This window comes from Brassica napus, chromosome C8 (genome assembly GCF_020379485.1).
Source record: "Brassica napus cultivar Da-Ae chromosome C8, Da-Ae, whole genome shotgun sequence".
In the NCBI taxonomy this organism is placed as follows: Eukaryota; Viridiplantae; Streptophyta; class Magnoliopsida; order Brassicales; family Brassicaceae; genus Brassica; species Brassica napus.
In genome coordinates, this window is record NC_063451.1 from 28,879,827 (window position 1) to 28,896,643 (window position 16,817).

At 37.2% G+C, this 16,817-nt stretch overlaps 3 protein-coding genes across 6 annotated transcripts; all 3 read left to right on the forward strand.

The window, feature by feature from the left end:
• Positions 1 to 2,532: 2,532 nt before the first annotated feature.
• Positions 2,533 to 4,005, forward strand: LOC106385283. Of its 3 annotated transcripts, none has more exons than XM_013825207.3 (5): positions 2,533 to 2,742; positions 3,010 to 3,115; positions 3,196 to 3,247; positions 3,315 to 3,394; positions 3,501 to 4,005. In XM_013825207.3, the coding sequence occupies exons 2-5, from the start codon at positions 3,113 to 3,115 to the stop codon at positions 3,912 to 3,914; spliced, it is 549 nt and encodes a 182-aa protein (XP_013680661.1). In that variant the 5' UTR covers positions 2,533 to 2,742; positions 3,010 to 3,112; the 3' UTR covers positions 3,915 to 4,005. The 3 variants fall into 3 exon arrangements, with proteins under 3 accessions (XP_013680661.1, XP_013680662.1, XP_013680663.1); XM_013825208.3 differs by having other exon boundaries at positions 3,196 to 3,211; XM_013825209.3 differs by lacking the exon at positions 3,315 to 3,394 and having other exon boundaries at positions 3,196 to 3,211.
• Positions 4,006 to 5,008: 1,003 nt separating this feature from the next.
• LOC106355405 (oleosin-B2-like) lies at positions 5,009 to 6,654 on the forward strand. Of its 2 annotated transcripts, none has more exons than XM_048766435.1 (3): positions 5,009 to 5,369; positions 6,076 to 6,543; positions 6,586 to 6,654. In XM_048766435.1, exons 1-2 carry the CDS (start codon positions 5,041 to 5,043, stop codon positions 6,515 to 6,517), a joined length of 771 nt encoding a protein of 256 aa, XP_048622392.1. In that variant the 5' UTR covers positions 5,009 to 5,040; the 3' UTR covers positions 6,518 to 6,543; positions 6,586 to 6,654. The 2 variants fall into 2 exon arrangements, with proteins under 2 accessions (XP_048622392.1, XP_048622393.1); XM_048766436.1 differs by having other exon boundaries at positions 6,076 to 6,422; positions 6,495 to 6,654.
• A 1,578-nt stretch (positions 6,655 to 8,232) lies between these two features.
• Positions 8,233 to 15,647, forward strand: LOC106385839 (transcription factor MYB52). The gene is made up of 3 exons (XM_013825740.3): positions 8,233 to 9,456; positions 9,576 to 9,998; positions 15,310 to 15,647. The coding sequence occupies exons 1-3, from the start codon at positions 9,339 to 9,341 to the stop codon at positions 15,495 to 15,497; spliced, it is 729 nt and encodes a 242-aa protein (XP_013681194.2). The 5' UTR covers positions 8,233 to 9,338; the 3' UTR covers positions 15,498 to 15,647.
• Positions 15,648 to 16,817: the final 1,170 nt, after the last annotated feature.

The following is a 16,817-nucleotide window of genomic DNA, read 5'->3' on the forward strand; positions in this document are numbered from 1 at the left end:
AGAAAATCTGAAAATGTAATTACAATCTAAAAATCATCTTAACATATCTCTCAAATGTTGAGATGGTTATGCCTTCATGGAAGATGGTAATGTTTGTCACAATGTCAACCCCAACCATACATAAACTAAACCCTACACGGAATTATAAACTCTAATCCACTGTCAAACCCAATCTTTCATAAACTAAACCCTAGCCACTAATCACTAAACCCTACATGGAATATAAACCCAAATTTCGAAATGCAAGTAACATGCATTTTCATTCTACATGAGCATATAAAATAGAAAAAGTAACAAACGATATAGCACAATACATATACATTGTCCAAAATTTTGAAATGTCTATGATTACAGGGAATGACGTAATGCTTACACCAAATTCAGATTGATTGTAGCGAAAAGAAATAGAGATTAATGGCATTAAAAGAGGTGGAAGAGACAAGATAATATGAATATCATTCCCATTCAACATCACACTGTATTCTCTTTTATTTGATGTCATAATAAATTATGTTCCATTTACGTTTAATATATTATTTTCTCTTTACAAAATCATATACAGACTAATATAAAACACATGTATGCATCGATATAAAACTCATATCAATAGAACATGAAACAACAAAGAACAAGATTGAACCATTTCTTTCAAGCATCGAATGCAATATAACTTACTAAATAGTACATTCTATATTAATAAACATGACAAATAAGAGAAGAGATGTTCCATTTCATAAAATAGTATAGAAATACTATTACCCTTCAAGCTCATCCATGACAAACCTGAAAAAAACAATGAAAAATAAGCACACGTTAGTAAACAAATTGGAAGGAAATGACAGCATATGAGATAAGCTACTAGTATATGCTTAGGTTAATTGTTTAGTTGTGTCATTCGGAAATAGCTTATGCGAGTAGAGAAGTAACATATGCAATTAGAATTATACCATCTGAAATAATATAGAATATATATATATATGGAAAGGAACTGAAGGTCAGATGGAATGGAAAACGAATAATATATTAGTTTTGATACAATTCTTCAGAAATAGCAGAGAATGGAATGACACGTAACCAGTCTCTAAAACTAAGATTTTCCATTTCAAATAGCACATGTTCTATAAGATATTTCATTTCACAGAGAACTAAACTTGTTTTATCGTAAAAGGACTTTTCATTCTAAAATGACTATCCCCCTTTGCAGTAAACAAATGAGTACGACGAACCAAGAAAAGTTCAACCCTAAATCAATTTGTTTGCCTTAGCTTACTAGATCGGGACAAAAACGATGGGTTAGATTTATCAACTTAGAATAGACTAGGGCCGAATCTATTCCAAATAAGGGGAAAAACAGGGAAATAATATAATCTATGGCACAAAATAGAGAACTTACAATATTGCAACAGATCTCAACCTAATCGCCAATATGAAGGAGATGAGACTATGGTGGTCGTTCATGCCGATCACACTTACGAACTCTTCTGAATCTTCTTCGAATTCTGAATCGGCGCGTTCGCTTGACGAACCTATGACGAGTGACGAGTTTGAATGGAAGACGATGGCTCCGCGGTGGATGGAAGAGCAATATACGGCGGAATCTGCTGCTTGATTTCGCGATTCAACAAATATCGGCCGGAAACTTTTCACCTTCTCGGGAAGTGACGAAGAAGAAGAAGAAGTTACTTTTGAGAGATGTGTGACTTCCTGATGACCACGCGTAATTTTTGCTTGGTTGGGTAATTAATTTTTTTTTAACTGCAGGTTGCGCCGGTTGCGTTGAAGGCTAGCAGGGTAATATTATATAAAATACACTCTATATCGATGTATGGTAGGGCATTTGGCTATAAAACTAAATACTTTTTTTTTAGCCATTCGGCCTAATTTCCCATAAAATATTAATACCATTTTCAAAAAACTTGCTTAAATACAACTTAAACTGGAAATAATTATTTTTCTATCATAAACTATAACAGTTAAATAATATCTTGAATTTATGTACGCACCTAACGGGGTTATAAGAGAGGTTTTTAAGTGGTGGGTCTCATCTTTTGTTTAAAAGCCGGTGATAGAAGATATGAAATAAGGATCGACTTTGGTCTGTTTCTTTTTTCTTTTTTTTTCAACATTTTTACTCGTGAGAGCCTGAGACCCTCAATGAGGGTGCCAAACCAAGATCTCTACTTCTAAAGTTAAACAATTATGAAAGAGACCTTGGCAAAAAACAATTATCAAAGAGTATAACCATGCATTTAGACCACCTCGAACACATGGTTTTAATCTGGGTTCTTAAAAAGGAACCAAAAAAAAAATGAAAAAAGAAAAAATCAAGAGAACCGGTGTCTAAGGGGTTCTATTAATCGTCTCTAGAGTATGCACGCTTATTAAAAATTTAATAAATGTTTATAATTTAATTTATTTTTTACTTTATTATACGCTTTCCAATAACTTTTCACCCATAAAATTTAATCAATTCAAATATTCTCAATTAATGTTCTTCAAAAGTATAAAAAAATACTTTTAACAATATAAAAAATCTATTTTCGTGGAACATGAAAAAAAATCGAAAACATAGTATTAATCGTCTCTCTCTCTTCGTCGATTTTGTTGTTTGTTATTGGGTAAATCGATTGAAGCCAAATGATATACTATTCTCTGTTTTTGTTGGAGGATCAGCCAGCTTCTTGGTCAAGTTCTTTTTCAAGCCTGGATTGCTTGCTGGAATCTGAGAGTATCACATTCGAGGTATGTCCTTAGATTTGATAAAAAAAAAAATTGGATTCTTTTGAATTGGGAATTCTATCCATGTTCTTGTTGTTTTCTGGATATGGGAGTTGCTAGAGAATATTTGTTTCTCTGTTGAATTGCTTCTTTGCTTATGATTGACACTGGAGATACATGGTTTTGTTGGTTTACGGTTGTTTGATCCTAGATTTTATCTCTGTTCCTAAAATGATTCTTGTTGAAACTACTACGGACCAATAATCAGTGAGCCATGTTCTGTTTTTGCAGGTGGAACGAAGACATAAAGCTTGTGGAGCAATCAAATGTCATTGATGTGCCTGGTTTGTCTTATAGAAACATCCCTTCCCTTGCCTCAACTGTTACTGGAGAGATGGTAATTTCATTCACTCACTCCCCTTTTTTGTTACCTCTTTGTTATTTTTGTTTTTTTTCTAATAATAATGATGACTGCAGGCTATACCTACTGAGGGTAACTCAGCTTTATCCTTGTTTTGTCCTTATAAAGGTGGCTCCTTTCTTTTCAACTGTTCTAACGATATTATGATGATTGCTGAAGCATGTTTTTGTCTCAGTTGTTGCAGGGTTTTCGAATTTGGAGGTTGAGTCTAATCCATGTTTTACTACCACCCGCAAGAACAGGATCTATGAGCTGGTGGAATAAAATAAAAGAACATATAGATTTGTTTTACTGTCTTTTATCCTTCTCGTAAAAAGGTTCGCTTATACATTTTTTCGTTGCCTTTTTGTGTGTTATGCAGTTGATTCCTGCCAATGTGGTGAAAGAAAATGGGCTTACATTTTGTGACCGCATCAAGTACATTGATGGAGAAGGGATCATGGGGCTAAAGGCAAATGGTCTGATGTTAGGATTTGCATCAAAGGATGGGACAGGATTTGCAGAAGAAACAGGCTTAAAGAGGGTGATACTGTCCACTGTGAGATGCTTCATATCAGGAAGAAAATTCACTCAATCAAAATCACAATCACTCGTGGCTGAATCCATCATCATCATTAGCAGTTCATCACCACACCCTTCATCCATCACTCATCATCACCACTATCAAAACAGTTATCTATGTCTTAGTATGGCTTTTGTTTGTTTTATGAGTGTTGCAGTTTTCTTCTCAGGTTTTTATCTTAGTAGTACTTTCTTTATCCCCAAGCCACCGTGAACTTATTGATGTTTAATGTTTGTATTTTGAATGAGGTTCAAATCATTCAACTTTAAAAATAAAAATAAAAATAAAAATTTAAGAATTTCAATGAAGTTCTCCTGTTGGAGGATGAAAAAAATAATTAAACTAACTTTTCAAATCACAAAATTAACTACTAATTTATTCATTAGAACCAATTAGGATCTCTAACGAATGGACTTGCTCTTAAAGCATAAACTCTAAGTGATGATGGGACTTACATCTCCTCTCTTCTCCCAAGTGAATGCCTGAAACTATCTGTTTTCATCCGCTCCACTCCGTCTGTTCCTCTCTCCGTTTGCGTTTATTCGTTGTTGGAGCCTCATACCAATCTCCTACTCTCAATGCATTTGACATACACATCACTGCTTCCACAACTGCTTCTCTCTCCTTTGGATGTAGATCCTCTAGTAACAACGGTGAAGCCACCTCGTCGAATTAGAGTAAAGCAGCTTGCTACAAAACAAAACAACAACAGTATAAAGGCGCCATGTTTTCTTAAAAGTATATAAAAAAATTTATCTTAAAATAGCATTTAATGATAAAAAATTTAAAATATCACTCATTTATCCACAAAAGTTCTAATTATTATATATATATTTTAAATTCTGATCTCACGGCTAATATTTCTCTATAAATAAGTAAAATAGCAAAAATAGCAAAAACATATTTTAAAAGTATTTAAATATAGTATGATGATAAAAAAAATCCAAACTCATTTATCAAAAGAAAAAATAGCACTCATTTGCTGATGAAATTGTTACTTTTTGTCTCATGTTCTCCTTGTTAGACATTCAGTGTGGCAGTATCAAATTGTTATTTAAACGTGGTTAGAGTAGCAAATATGATAGCTAAATCTCGCGAATTTTTGTAAAGAATTGCCTCCTCGGATATCTTCCGAAGTTTAATGTGTTTCAACCATGGATATTAACTGCAACACGACAATTAATGTGTGAGCTTTAACAAGCAAGAAAAAAAGGCTAGAAAACATGACAACCCACAACACACACAAGTAAGAGCATATGGCGTGACGTATTGTAACGTAGATCTCTATTTACTCACGTCATTGTGCATTCAGACTAGACAACTTCATAAGATCTGGAGAATGATCAGTGGGGAACTCTGTCAAAGCGAATATCATTCTCATCAATTATTCAAATTTAACATTTTTCTCGAAATGTTCTCTTTTCTCATCCCAGTGTGGGACGCTAATAAGGTTACTATTGCTTCCGTGGCCTCCGTAGTCTTCTTAGCCTTTGCGGGTCTAACACTCGCCGTTTCGGCCGTGGCATTAGTTGTATCCGCACCTCTTTTCATCATATTCAGTCCGATTCTCGTACCCGCGACTATAGCCACTACCCTCCTAGCCACTGGGTTCACGGCCGGTGCCACTCTCGCACTGACTGCCATTGGCCTCATCATAGGGCTCATTAAGTAATTCTAAAGAAACTCTTTTGATGATAACTCAGTATGTTTTGCTCATATAGCTGCAACTGGAATGCTAAATTTTGGAATGGAATTGTTTGGAATGCATCATTCCACAGAATTCCAAAAAATATTTACCAGTTACATGGAAAACCTTTTGAAATCAATTCCACATATTCCAAAAATGGAATAAAATTTAAAAACAAATCCTTTGTAAAATCTTTTCCATTTGTTCCATATCAAAAATGATATCGAATGTGTGGGATAATTGGAATTCCAATTCCAAAACAAATTTCAGTTTTTATTCCATTTTGTTTATCATTCCAATTTTCTCCATTCCACATATAATTATTCCTTTTATTCCATGTATTCCTATTAGGAATAACCAGTTACAGCCATAATATTTAACATACGTACAAATATAGAAGCCATACACTCTAAAGGCGACCGTAGCTTGTTATTTCTCATTTTTTGAGTTCGATCAGCTCGATCTCCACCCAACATATATCTTTCTAAAACGTTTCGACAATATTAGCTAACTTGTTTAATTCTCTTTCTTTTGTCCACGATTCTTTTTACACGTTACATCTTTCTTTCTTTTTGAGCTGCACTTTATTGTTGTTGTTTTTTAACACATATTGTTGTTATTACCTTTTTTATAAATTAACAGATTAATTAGTTCTCTTTTCCTTTAAAACCTGTGTGTGTGTGATAGGACTGCGGAAGGAACTCGGTTGGCTCTTTCCGCCCAAAGACCATTGAAATTGCTAAAGTTTTCAGATGGATATTGGGGATTCTGGGGAGGAAAAACATTTTCAGGATCATTCGGAGACATTTTAAAATGGTTACAAAAACAACCTTGGTTCAAAGGTATACCAGCAGGCGGAGCTGCACCAGCGGCAGGCGGAGCTGAACCACCGGCAGCCGAAGCTGCACCACCGGCAGGAGGAGCGGCACCACCGGCAGGCGGAGCTGCACCACCAGCGGCAGGCGGAGCTGCACCACCAGCGGCAGGCGGAGCTGCACCACCAGCGGCAGGCGGAGCTGCACCACCACCGGCAGGCGGAGCTGCACCACCAGCGGCAGGGGGAGCTGCACCACCAGCGGCAGGCGGAGCTGCACCACCACCGGCAGGCGGAGCTGCACCAAGCATGTAGCATACGTAAATTATTGAATCTGAAACCAAGCGTTTTGAATACGTTTTACGTAATATTGAATCTGAAACCAAGCCATTAAGGATTTTATGACTCGGAAACTAAAAGGAGACCAAGCGTTTTGAATACGTTTTACGTAATATTGAATCTGTTTATATTGATAGAAGTAAAAGACTCGATACAAAGTTTATTGAAAAATAAAGTAAATCTAACCACACGATTGTGGCGAGTGGTAAAGCGAGGTTACAAAGGTACCCCGAGTTCAAAATTCACCATTTCAAGATATGTCTACTTGCGTGCTTAGGTGATATATATGGATCATGTGCTAGTTCTGTGTATATTAGTTCTTAAGCTATTTCAGGATCATCTGCTAGTTCAGTGTATATTAGTTTCCTTTCGATTGTACTTCACATGTTCAACGACGCTACATTCAGAGTGTAATTCGTAGTGATGAAAATAGCAAAGCTCATTGATTATTATCTCTTTGGTTCATAGCATCCTTATTTTTCATTTTGATCCCTGATAAACCAACTTGTTAAAAGATCGGTTCAGTGTAATCAGGATCCGGTTTGCTTGATAGAGTATAGTTTTTGCTTATAAAAATGATAGATTGTATTGACTTTCTTCCCAACTAACTCTACCTATTTTCCTACTAAACTTCACCAGTAATTTGATTCTGGTCTTGTTCCTACGATCCACACGTGCACGTGAGCTTTAAAACAATTTGATTATGACTTACCTAGGATTTAATCGATTAGTTGATTGGAGTTTAAGCTATATTTCCTATCAATCCTTAAAAACAACCTATAAACAGTTTTGCAAGCAATCCCATGTACAACATATCACCTTTTTCAGGTTTTTCACTTTATTCCATCTCTTATTTATAATTCACAATAATTTTGAATTTTCTTAGGTTTTTAGGATGTGGGACATATGTTGAAAACAGAAAACCTGATGAATACAAATTTCATGTTTATATTAATTTTTTAAAAATATAACTATATTTGTACTAATCGCTGTAGACAAGAGATAAAGTAATAAGTGATGTGCTTTGAGACCAAACATCTGACCAAATAAGATGCGACGAAGTGTCAAATTATTTTTGTTATAAAGTTTAGAAAGCCGCTGATATATCAATCAGTTAGCGAATTAATTAACTAAGACACAGAGTCGTTTTAGGGTTTCTACGTTGGTCCTATTTAATCAAAAGAAACATTTGGTTAGGTCTGAAAGGTTAACGAAACATATCAATAGATACTTTATTATTTATTATACGTGACCTGCAATTAAACCACAGGTCCCCAACATCTTTACCAAACTCTCCCCGTCTTCACCAGTCTTCAATCTTTTAAAAAATTTATGATATTCTCGAAAGCTTAAAGCATGTTAGTATCTTGTAACAGCCATTAGCTATACCAAAGCAATACGGTTGAAATCTATCAATCAAGACTGATTTCAACAAATCCTGGAATAACAAAATAAAAAATTGATTTTTGGTGATGTAAGATTAATGTTAAGTTGAGAATTTTAGAATTATTTCCACATGAGATATCGACGATTTTTTCTTTCATAATTATCACTTCATAAAAGGTGATAAGAAACACCTAAACGTAGGAAAAGAAACACTCACACATTTAAGTTTTTCTTATCACCTTTTACGACATGTTTCAGCCTTTTACAAATTATAAACGTAGAATCAAAACAACAAAACATTATTTTATTTTATTTTGCTACAATGACATAAAACAAACAACAACAAAATATTTCTGCGTTTAACTGTATTTTCAAAATGAAAGTATTTTCAATATACAATTCAATCTGCACCGTAAATATATATCTGTTGTGCCATGTGTTTGTACGTAGGACTTCCCATTTTGAATCATGTTCTAGAAGTTATCAATATATTTCAAGCTACTGGCTATAATTTTTTTTTGCTATAAAATATTACATACATATATACGGTTATGTAATTAATATATATGTGTGTGTGTAGCTTGCAGAAGAGTATGCAAACGTAGATGAAGTATTGGTGGCTGAAGTAGAGGGCTTAGGTTAGAAAAACAAATATTTGTAAGAAAAAAAAAATATTTGTAAGAGTAGACGTTGAACGTTTAACGAAAATCACGCCACCAAGCAATCTCTCCTCTCTTTGTGTAATTTCTTTTATTCTTTATTATTTTCAACTTCAAATATTCCACAACAGAAATCGATAATGGAAAATGTTATAAGAGAACCAGTGGTGGTAGTCCAATGGCGCTTGAGGGAATAAACCCAATACGGCAAACCCTGGTTCGAATCCCGCTGACCACATGGATATGAGCTATTGCTTTCGGCTCATTTGAATGCCCAAGAGAGGGTCTATCCGTGGGCTGTACCTCCACCCGGGGGTTAGGTCTGTGTCTTTAATAAACCCGAGTTTAACCATTTTAAGTTACAAAAATAAATGTTATAAGAAATAAAAATAAAAAAAATATATGGGATTTTTGTAAAAATGTAGATTACTTAAAAGGAGTGTCTTTGGTTAGGGAAGACGTTGGCATCAATCGCCGGTGAAAATGTCCCTCCAAACTCTCCATCAGACCATCACTCTCTAACGAATCTTATAATATTAATTTATTTCATTTCTCCATTATAAATATATACATTTATATGTATGGTGCTGTTGGTCTTCAGCTTTCTTCTTGTTCGTACATACCCATCTTCCCTCACCTACATCAAACCTAGGGTTTCTTATATATATCAGCATACATAATAGACATCTATATATATGTATTTGTGATTAACCATAAGATCAGAGAGACAGGAAAAGGAGAAGAAATAAAGAATGATGTGCAGCCGAGGCCATTGGAGACCTGCAGAAGATGAGAAGCTAAAAGAACTTGTCCAACAATTTGGTCCTCATAATTGGAACGCCATAGCTCAAAAGCTCACTGGTCGATCTGGTAAGAAAAAGAACTCAGAAATCATTTATTTCAGTTTCTTAAGTTAACATAAGGGTTTAGTATAATAAATACCATGTTCATGTGGTTTAGTTTTGATTTCTTTTTTTTTCATTTCTCAGGTAAGAGTTGTAGATTGAGATGGTTTAATCAACTGGATCCTAGAATTAACCGAAACCCTTTTACGGAGGAAGAAGAAGAGAGGCTTTTAGCGTCTCATCGGATCCATGGGAACAGATGGTCTGTGATCGCAAGGTTTTTCCCCGGTCGAACTGATAACGCTGTTAAAAACCATTGGCACGTTATTATGGCTCGTCGTGGTCGAGAACGGTCCAAGATGCGTCCACGTAGCCTTGGCCATGATGGCACGGCGGCTGGGCCTGGGATGATGGGATATAAGGACTGTGACAAGAAGAGAAAATTGGCAACCACAACAGCTATCAATTATCCTTATAGTTTCTCTCATATCAATCATTTTCAAATCCTCAAAGAGTTCTTGACGGGAAAGATCGGGTTTTGCAATAATACCACTCCAATCAATGACGGTAACTAAATCAATATGGCTTAAATAAATTCGTGTGTTTATGTAGAATTGTAGATAGATAGATGCATAAACAAAAACATGTATACGGTCATTGAAAAGAATCGCAAGTCTTGGGATAGCTTTATCATAGGACAGTTCTATGAGGAAGCTCCTGCCCGGGCCAAAATCCATGCCATCGTTAACGGTATGTGGAGCAAACACCGCCGTGACATAGCAGTCTCCAAGATGGATGGTAATGCTTTTCTATTTCGGGTGCCCTGTCCAAATGCTCGAAGACGCATCCTAAGCCAATGTCTATGGCAAGTAGAAGGACAGACATCGTTTGTCGCAAAATGGTCTCCTGGATTAAAACCTGAGAAACCTTCGCTTGCCACTGTTCCAGTCTGGCTCGATTTCACTGGAGTTCCGCTTCAGTTCTTCAATGAAGATGCTTTGAAAGAGATTGCCGGCCTTGTTGGGCATCCGCTCTGTCTGCACCCAACAACATCAAACCTCACAAACATCGAGGTTGCAGGAGTTTACACAGTAATTGATCCGAGAAAACCCCTCCCTGAAGCGGTCAATGCGCAGTTTGAAACGGGTGAGATTACTCGTATCACAGTTTCAAGCCCATGGCTTCCGTCTCTTTGTAGCCACTGTAAGAAGGTCGGCCATACCATCTCAAGATGCTCTTCGGCACCTCCGACCTGTGCCACATGTCGTTCTGTCAAGCATAACACCGACGCTTGCCCATGAAACATGAATCATCATAGGCAGGGGAAGGAACCAATTGCTAGTCAATATCCCATTGTTCCAAACCCAGCAGCCTCTCGTTACAAAAATAATCCTGGCCCCAGAGCCAATGGCCCTGCTCCCTCCTCCCACTCTAAGAAAGGCAACTCTTTATGGATCAGGGCAGACCCTTCACCACTAGAAGATAATGGGAAACAGCATGCCTCTCGTTCTATACCTCTACATTCAGCTGGTGTTCCTCGACATGATGTGGGGCTAAAGGACTTCTGTGTTGACCTAAGATCCAATATGTTTACCTCAGGGTCAAAAGCTCCTTCTACTGCCTCGTCTACATCTCAGTCGGATTCAGAGGACCTCTCCTATGATGACGATAACCCTGACATTGAGGGAGATAAGTACATCGAGGTTATTTCTAAGTGCAAGAAGAAGCTTTCCAGAGCTTTAGCAAGGGCTAGAGCCGGCCCTCTAAACCTCTAATTTTTCTCCTCTTATGGATATTTTTTGTTGGAACATTAGAGGTTTCAACTATAAATTAAAGCAACGCAGATTTAGGAAATGGATGCGGAGTTATAATCCCATTTTTGGTGGTCTCGTTGAGACGCACGTCAGCAATGTGAAGGCTTCGTCTTTAATAAGCAAAGCTTTCCCCGTCTGGAAATATGAATGCAACTATGAATTCTCGGATTTAGGAAAAATATGGCTCCTGTGGAAACCGTCTGTTCAAGTCAAGGTTCTACATAAGTCGCTTCAGTCTATCATGTGCCTAGTCAGGCTTCCTTTTATTACTTCAGAGTTTGCGGTCTCTCTCATTTATGGTTCAAATCACAAGAAGGTCATGAGAGAGCTATGGTCTGAACTGGTTTTCTTATCCTCCTCATCTCAGATCTCAGGCATTCCTTGGATCGTGCTGGGGGACTTCAACCAGGTCTTATATTCTTCTGAGCACTCTTCTATTGATGAGTTCTTCTCTTCCCGGGGTATGCGTGATTTTCAACAATGTGTCACCACAACCTCTCTCTCGGACCTTCCCTACTGTGGCAACTCCTACACTTGGACTAACAATCAAGGTTCCACCATCATCTCAAAGAAATTGGATAGGATTTTGGTCAATGATGAGTGGTTGCGGGCTTTTCCAAACTCGTTAGGTGTCATTGGAGAGTGTGGGATCTCTGATCACTCCCCTTGTTGTGTGTATATGGATTATCTGAGACCAAAGCAGAAGCGGCCATTCAAATTCTTTACCATGCTTAATGACCACCCGGACTTTGCGGTTCTTATAAAGGAGTGTTGGATGTCTCTTCAGTTTGATGGTACTATGATGCTCAGAGTCTCAAAGAAACTGAAAACGCTTAAGAGCATTATTCGTACCTTCAGCAAGAGTAACTATTCATGGATTGAGTTAAGAGTGCAGGAAGCTTTTGATCATCTACTTTCTTGCCCGCAGATTCTACTAAACGATCCCACACCTGAAATAGCTGAGGTTGAAAGGTTGGCTCACCGCAAATGGTCTGTTCTGGTTAGGGCGGAAGACTCTTTTCTCCACCAACGCTCTAGAGTTAACTGGCTGGATAAAGGTGACTGCGGTTCTGCTTTCTTTCATCGCTCTATTCATACTCGGCAAGCACAAAACCAGATTCTCTTCTTGCTGGATGATACCGACATGATTCTTGACACCAAAGAAGCTATCATGGACCATGCAGTAGTATTTTATCAAAATCTACTTGGTGGAGTCGTCTACCCTTCGGTTGTATCTACTGAGGATATTCAGCATTTACTCTGCTACAGCTGCCCGGACACTATCTCCGAATTACTTGCAGCGCCCTTCAGTAGACTAGACATTCAAACGGCTTTCTTCACTCTCCCGAAGAGTAAGTCTCCAGGGCCAGACGGTTACCCGACAGAATTTGTCACATCTCATTGGAAGACTGATATGATTGATGCTGTGTCTGAATTCTTTCACTCGGGTAAGCTACTGCAACAATGGAACGTAACAATCCTTACCTTAATACCAAAAAAGCAGAATGCAGAAAGGATAGCGGACTTCAGGCCAATCTCTTGCTGCAACACAGTCTACAAGGTCATAGCTAAGCTTCTTGCAAACCGGCAAAAACAAGTTTTACCCGAGGTGATTTCCAACACCCAATCTGCTTTTATTCCGGGTAGGCTTCTAGTAGAGAATGTTTTGATGGCGACAGAGCTTGTGAATGGTTACAACTGGAAGAGCATATCAAAAAGATCAATGCTAAAAGTAGATCTCAAGAAAGCCTTTGACTCTTTAAATTGGAGCTTCATCATCTCTATTCTCAAGGCTCTCTCCTTCCCTGATTTCTTCATCAACCTTGTATCTCAGTGTATCACTACTACCCGGTTCTCTGTGGCTATAAATGGTGAATTAGGAGGGTATTTAAAGGCACGAAGGGGCTGAGGCAAGGAGACTCTCTTTCTCCCTATTTGTTTGTTTTGGCGATGGAAGTTCTTGCTCAGATTCTCAATAAGGATTTTCGTGATGGCATGATAGGTTACCACCCTTCAGCAGCTTCCCCACCCATTACCCACCTTGCTTTTGCTGATGATATTATGATCTTCTTCGACGGTGAGAAGAACTCTCTTCAGAATATCTCGGCAGCGCTTGATACGTTTGCATCTTGGTCAGGTCTTACTATGAATCGCGATAAAATAGAACTCTTCGTGGCAGGAATGAGCCAATCTGAATCCTTTGATCTCGCTGGCTTGGGTTTCTCTCTTGGATCGTTACCTGTCAGATACCTTGGGCTTCCTCTAATGCATAGGAAATTGCTAATTTCAGACTACATGCCGCTACTAAATCAACTCAAGACCCGGTTCTCATCCTGGTCCTCTAGGGCGCTCTCTTTTGCTGGCAGGAAACAGCTTCTTTCTTCAGTCATCTTTGGAAAGATAAACTTCTGGTTCTCAACGTTCATCCTTCCAAAGGGTTGTGTCAAATCGATTGAGTCTCTATGCTCAAGGTTCCTCTGGAATGGAAACATAACAAGCCGTGCAGCAGCAAAGGTCTCTTGGTCATGTGTTTGTATGCCTAAAGACGAGGGAGGATTGGGACTTCGAGATCTCACTACATGGAACAAAAATCTATGCCTAAAACTTATCTGGCTTCTTTTCTCTGAGAACGAGTCCCTCTGGGCATCATGGATCAAGACTCACCGTATCATAGATGCCTCGTTCTGGTCCATTGATGAATCCAAACAGTCCTCATGGACCTGGAAATCTTTACTGAAGCTAAGACCCATTGCTCAACAGTTCTTGCGATGCGAAGTTGGTGATGGTAATATGGCAAGTTTCTGGTTTGATCATTGGTCGCCGTTAGGTCCTCTCGTCAAACTCTTCGGAAACTCTAGGCCTCGTCAGCTAGGTGTACCGCTGAATGCAAAAGTTTCTACATGATGTACTGATATTGGCTGGTCTTTGAGACCTGCAAGGTCCCCCGCAGCAGAACAAGTCCACATCATGCTTTGCTTTGTCTCTCTGCCATCACACTCAAACTCTCCCGATAAAAATCTCTAGCATGTGATAGATCAATCCCTACCGACTTACTCTGCAAAGCTCTCCTGGGAGATTCTGAGGCAGCACAGACAAAAACAAGGTTGGGCAAAGAAAGTATTGTTTAAAGGACATGTTCCAAGCCCTGCTTTTCTCATGTGGGTCGCCCACCTTAACCGACTTCCTACTCGGGTTCGAATTGCCAACTGGGGAATGTAAGTTGTCAAATCTTGCTGCATCTGCAACCACTATGACGAGTCGCGTGATCATCTATTCCTGAGATGTGATTTCAGTGAACATTTATGGCTCCTCATCACAAAGCACCTTGGATATAGGCCCTTTCGCTTCCATACATGGACTGCCTTGATTGAGTGGCTAGATATCAGCGACAGCTACTGCCCTCCAACCCTGAAATGCTTAGTGATACAAGCCACTGTTTACAATGTGTGGGCTGAAAGGAATAGAAGGTTACACTCGTAGGTGTCTTCCACTCCTCAAGTCATCTTCAAAGCGATCGACAGATTGATCAGAAACACAATTCATGCAAGGAAAGGTAGGAAGAACTTCAGGAACATGATGCACCTCTGGTTGAGGCACGCATAGTTAGTCGTTGGTAGCTGCTCATTGTGACTCCAACCTATAAATCTTTTGTTTTTTTTATTCTTTTTTGGTTTCAAAAGACTTCTCTGCTTAACTCTCTATTTTCGTTTTGTAAAACCAGCTTCATTTTAATGAAATTCACATACTTATCAAAAAAAAAAAAAAACATGTATACGAGCTCATAACTATTAGATATGTATGTTTCGTCTTTTTAAAAGGTGTAATTAGTTGTGCATTCGTGTAGAACCTGATGTGTTTTTAATTATCTTTTTTGAGTTTATATGGATTACACCAAAAAAAAAATTGATTTGTTTTGTTTATTAAATTTGTAGAAAATCTCGAAATAGTCTTTGAAACGAACATAATCATCTTCATATGTATACACGCGCTTGTGCGTTTACGATTATATAATTGTAAAACTTCTAAAAACTAACTCCGTGGACATATATCAATCATTTGGTCAGGAGCAATAGACCAGACTAAAAGACCAATGGAGTTCTACAATTTTCTCCAGGTTAAGACGGATTCGAAGAAACCTGAAGTGATAGACCATTCAAGAAAAGACGAAGAAGAAGAAGATGTTGAAAATTGTGTTCCATTTTTCGACTTTTTATCTGTTGGAAACTCTGCCTCTCATCAGGGTTTATGTTAATTAGTTCGTACCACATGTACTATATTCAAGGTGGATCATATGTTAATGACATGTAGAACTTACTAATCAGTTAGAGCTCTTGTTTGAGCCAAATGTGAAGATTAGACATCCCAACCTTCTTCTTATATATCAAACCAAAAGATTGTATTTTATATAGGTTTAGTTTGCCATATTTATTCTAAGAATGTTCTAGTCCAGATAAACATACTCGATCCATAACTTTTTTCAAAGATAATTAAATCAAACCAGTCGACAACATTCTTGAGCAGAAACTTAACTGATTTGGAAAAGTTATTCAAGTTTAAAGAAATGTCGTGAAACCAGACATAATCTGAACCAATACCAATCTGGTCTTGTTTTAATTTAAACTCATTTTGGGATATGTCTTGTCTAAGCCAGAACCAATACTATACCAAATGAATTTCCTTAAGTAATGCACTTATAATTTCCTAGGCAGACTGTATTTGACTCGTATAACTTGTGACGATGAAGCTCTAATCTTTTTGGTAGCTGGATGTAAAAAAAAAAAAAGAACATTTACAAGGTTTAGTTTAGTTTCTTTATTAGTGAAGTACAATAAGTTGATAACAGAAGACGAAATCGAGGTTGGAGTATAGATATGATTAAGTTGGGAGTAGTTATCAGCCACCAAGAAATATAATTCAAAGTAGCAAATCTACCTTTGTCTTAAGAAAACACAAATAAATAATTCGTTTTATTTAGGTGGAGATGAAGAACACACATCTTGACACGACTTATAATACTTCTCGTTTCCAAATAGATAAATTTATATTAAATTAATCAGATCCTTTTTCATATTGTTTTTTCTTCTCTTAAATTGATGTCATTATGGTTGCTAGGATTTCCTGGTTGAGTTCAATATGTATGTCACCTTTTGTTTAAGACAATACAAAAAGTCAAACCCAAAAAAGATAAGTAATAACTGTATATACATATTTTACTATGAAAGATAATTAAGCAAAACGTTGATTATTGTACAAATATGTTGAAATCAATCATATTTGGATAAGATTAAGAGTTAAGACACTCAAGATACATTTCCGATTATATGTATATTATCTCATTCTAGAATAAAATTTTTAAGTGCGCATAATGTCTTGGACTATGTCATAACTTTATAAAAAAAATTCTTTTATTGTAAAAAAAGATTCTTAACTCTTGCGGTGGATGTAAAAGAAAAAAACTCTTGTTGGTGAAAAGTGAAAGGTGAACATTTTGAGATATCATGAAAAATCATCTTCAATCCATTGTTTTAAAAACTACTATATTTTTTACTTAATAATATTATATTTTCATTAT

Coding starts and splice junctions, on each gene's coding strand:
- LOC106385283 (XM_013825207.3), top strand. Junction 3,248..3,314: donor CTTGTTTTGTCCTTATAAAG/GTGGCTCCTTTC, acceptor TTTTTGTCTCAG/TTGTTGCAGGGTTTTCGAAT. Junction 3,395..3,500: donor AGAACAGGATCTATGAGCTG/GTGGAATAAAAT, acceptor TGTGTTATGCAG/TTGATTCCTGCCAATGTGGT.
- LOC106355405 (XM_048766435.1), top strand. CDS start 5,041: ATGATCAGTGGGGAACTCTGTCAAAGCGAATATCATTCTCATCAATTA. Junction 5,370..6,075: donor CTCATCATAGGGCTCATTAA/GTAATTCTAAAG, acceptor TGTGTGTGATAG/GACTGCGGAAGGAACTCGGT.
- LOC106385839 (XM_013825740.3), top strand. CDS start 9,339: ATGATGTGCAGCCGAGGCCATTGGAGACCTGCAGAAGATGAGAAGCTA. Junction 9,457..9,575: donor AAAGCTCACTGGTCGATCTG/GTAAGAAAAAGA, acceptor TTCATTTCTCAG/GTAAGAGTTGTAGATTGAGA. Junction 9,999..15,309: donor TACCACTCCAATCAATGACG/GTAACTAAATCA, acceptor TCATTTGGTCAG/GAGCAATAGACCAGACTAAA.